Source organism: Protobothrops mucrosquamatus, unplaced genomic scaffold (assembly GCF_001527695.2).
Source record: "Protobothrops mucrosquamatus isolate PMUCROS unplaced genomic scaffold, P.Mucros_1.0 scaffold_116, whole genome shotgun sequence".
Taxonomy (NCBI): Eukaryota; Metazoa; Chordata; class Lepidosauria; order Squamata; family Viperidae; genus Protobothrops; species Protobothrops mucrosquamatus.
Window position 1 is genome coordinate 113024 of NW_015386192.1, and position 2361 is coordinate 115384.

General features: G+C 50.0%; 1 protein-coding gene across 1 annotated transcript in view; it reads right to left on the reverse strand.

Annotated features, from left to right (window-relative positions):
* Positions 1-1786: 1786 nt before the first annotated feature.
* The window catches only part of LOC107288052 (translocon-associated protein subunit beta), a 10459-nt gene continuing 9884 nt past the window's right edge, over positions 1787-2361 (reverse strand). Inside the window, exon 5 of the mRNA XM_015816631.2 lies at positions 1787-1924. Coding sequence (XP_015672117.1) covers positions 1802-1924 — 123 coding nt within the window. The 3' untranslated portion in view covers positions 1787-1801. The remainder of the gene's footprint in view (positions 1925-2361) is intronic.

The window sequence follows — 2361 nt, forward strand, 5'->3', positions numbered from 1 at the left end:
AGGAGGAGGAGGAGGAGGAGGAGGAGGAGGGAAAAGGAGGACTGTAGGGTCCTTGGTCCTCTCTGAGCTTGGTGCTTTTCTTGCAGACGTTTCATGACCCAACTAGATAACATTATCATCAATGCTAGAAGGGAGGGGGCTTTGAGGAAGAAGAGGAAAAAGAGGAGGAGGAGGAGGAGGAGGAGAGGAGGAAGAGGAGGAAGAGGACTGTGGGGTCCTTGGTGCTCTCTGAGCTTAGTTATTTTCTTGCAGACATTTCATGATCCAACTAGGTAACATCATCAATGCTAGAAGGGAGGGGGCTTTGAGGAAGAAGAGGAGGAGGAGGAGGAGGAGGAGGGGGGGGGACTAGAACTGGGGCCATCCGACAGGGATGGCACATCTCCCCTGGAATGTCTAGAGAGTCCAGGGGTGAGGAGGATGCTGTCTCAGGCCCCTCCGGCCCTGGAGGAAGTGGTCAGCTGGGATGGGGAGCTGCATATCTTCCCCGGAATGTCTGGAGAGTCCAGGGGTGAGGAGGATGCTGTCCCAGGCCCCTCTGTCACTGGGGGAAGTGGTTAAACACAGGGGAGGATCGGCTGCAGACAGGCCGAACAATGGATTGCTTCAGCGGGCACGTCCCTGACCTTTGTAAACTCTGCTTCTTTTGACTTCGGACGGTGCTTCTGCCCTGTGGACTCAGAACCTTGTTTACAAACTACAGACTTCCCCCTTGCCTTGTGAATCGGCTCTGGGGACTCTCAGATCTAGTTTGTGGGACTGAGTTGCACTGGCTGCCTTCAGGAAAGTTTGGGGTGAAGCTTTATCGGCTGGTGCAGGGCCATCCGTCGCGCGGTATAGCAGTGCAATAAAAAGACTTCATTGGTGCCTGCATCTGCCAACGCGACCTGGGTCAGTACATGGTGTGTTCCAGGGCCAGAACCTCCTGCGGTTCTGCTGGTTTGGCCCTCATGGGAAAAAGCTATTCTCTGGGGAATGCCACGTTTTGCATCCAAACATTACAGGTATCCTTTGATTTATGACAGTAACTGAGCCTGGATCACACTCGTACGACCTGCCAGTTGTTAAAACGGGGCACCGCACGACTGTGCCCGACTTTACAACCGTCTTTGGGCAGTTGCTAAAGGAATCACTGCAATGGTGGACACCACGATCGTTAAGGAAATCCATTGTCCCTAGGGGCATTTTTAGCTGGAAACCAGCTTTTTTCCCACAGCAAAAAAAATGTAAACTACAGTTCACATGAGTGCAGGACACTGCAAACAGCCGTAAACGCGGGGCAGTTGCCAAGCGGTCGAAATGTGTTTGTGTGCGTGTGTGTCAAGACTGCTAACATCGGATGTTCTTGCTTGACATATATGAAGAAGCAAGCATGTGTTATTTAACCTGTATATCACTTCTAGAGTTAAAGTCAGACAATGTTAAAATAGCGGGTGGGAAAGTATGTACTCGGGGGATAGTTAGCCACAACAATATTTCAGTACAGTATTTCCAAGGTCAGTTGTAACCAGAGGAGTGACGGGAGGGAAAGTTCCCACTTCAAACTAACTGGAGAACGTGATTGATGACTGTAAAATGAAAGAGTGAGTTATGCTTGGGGGTGGGAGGATTCAGTTTTTGGCTTCATTATGTACGTGCTGAAGCTATGTAGCAATAAAAGGATTCTTTAAGGAAAACAAAGCCTCAAAGTTCTTGTGTATGTGTGGCCTTTGGAACTCTGACTCTGGATCATAAGTAGCCCTAGGAACTTCAAACTGTTGTTAAACTATCAGTCATACGTTGGGGACTACCTGTACTCACGTTATTCCCAACTACGGAAATTAGGAGTGTAAGTCAGATTACTTACGAAGTGTGGAGAAAATCTCCTGTCGAATTCTCGCTGGGCCAGGATCCCCCCTTGCCCTGGGGCACTGGTGAAGCCGACCTAGCCAAAAAAAAAAAAAAAATTAAGGAGGGGGTGTCTTGATTTGTGGGGCACACCGGAGGCCAGGACCCTGAAACTCTGTCCTCAGATCACCAAAGAGCCCCAGATCCCTGTGCCCCAAACTCACTGACCCGCTTCCCTTGTATTACTTCATCAACACACTATAGCAGTGGTGGCGAACCTATGGCACGGGTGCCAGAGGCGGCACTCAGAGCCCTCTCTGTGGGCACGCGCGCCATCGCCCCAATCTTAGGCCTTCAGCTGGGTTTTATAAAACCTTTTCGCTTTAGGCCTCCGCCGCCGTGTGCAAAAAAAAAAAAGGTTCAACCAATTTCAACTTCTCGCGGGAAAAAAAAACTTCTTGCAAAATTGGAATTGATTGATTGAACTTTTTAGTCCCACCCAGTCTGCCGTTACCACCGCAGCCACGCCCACCC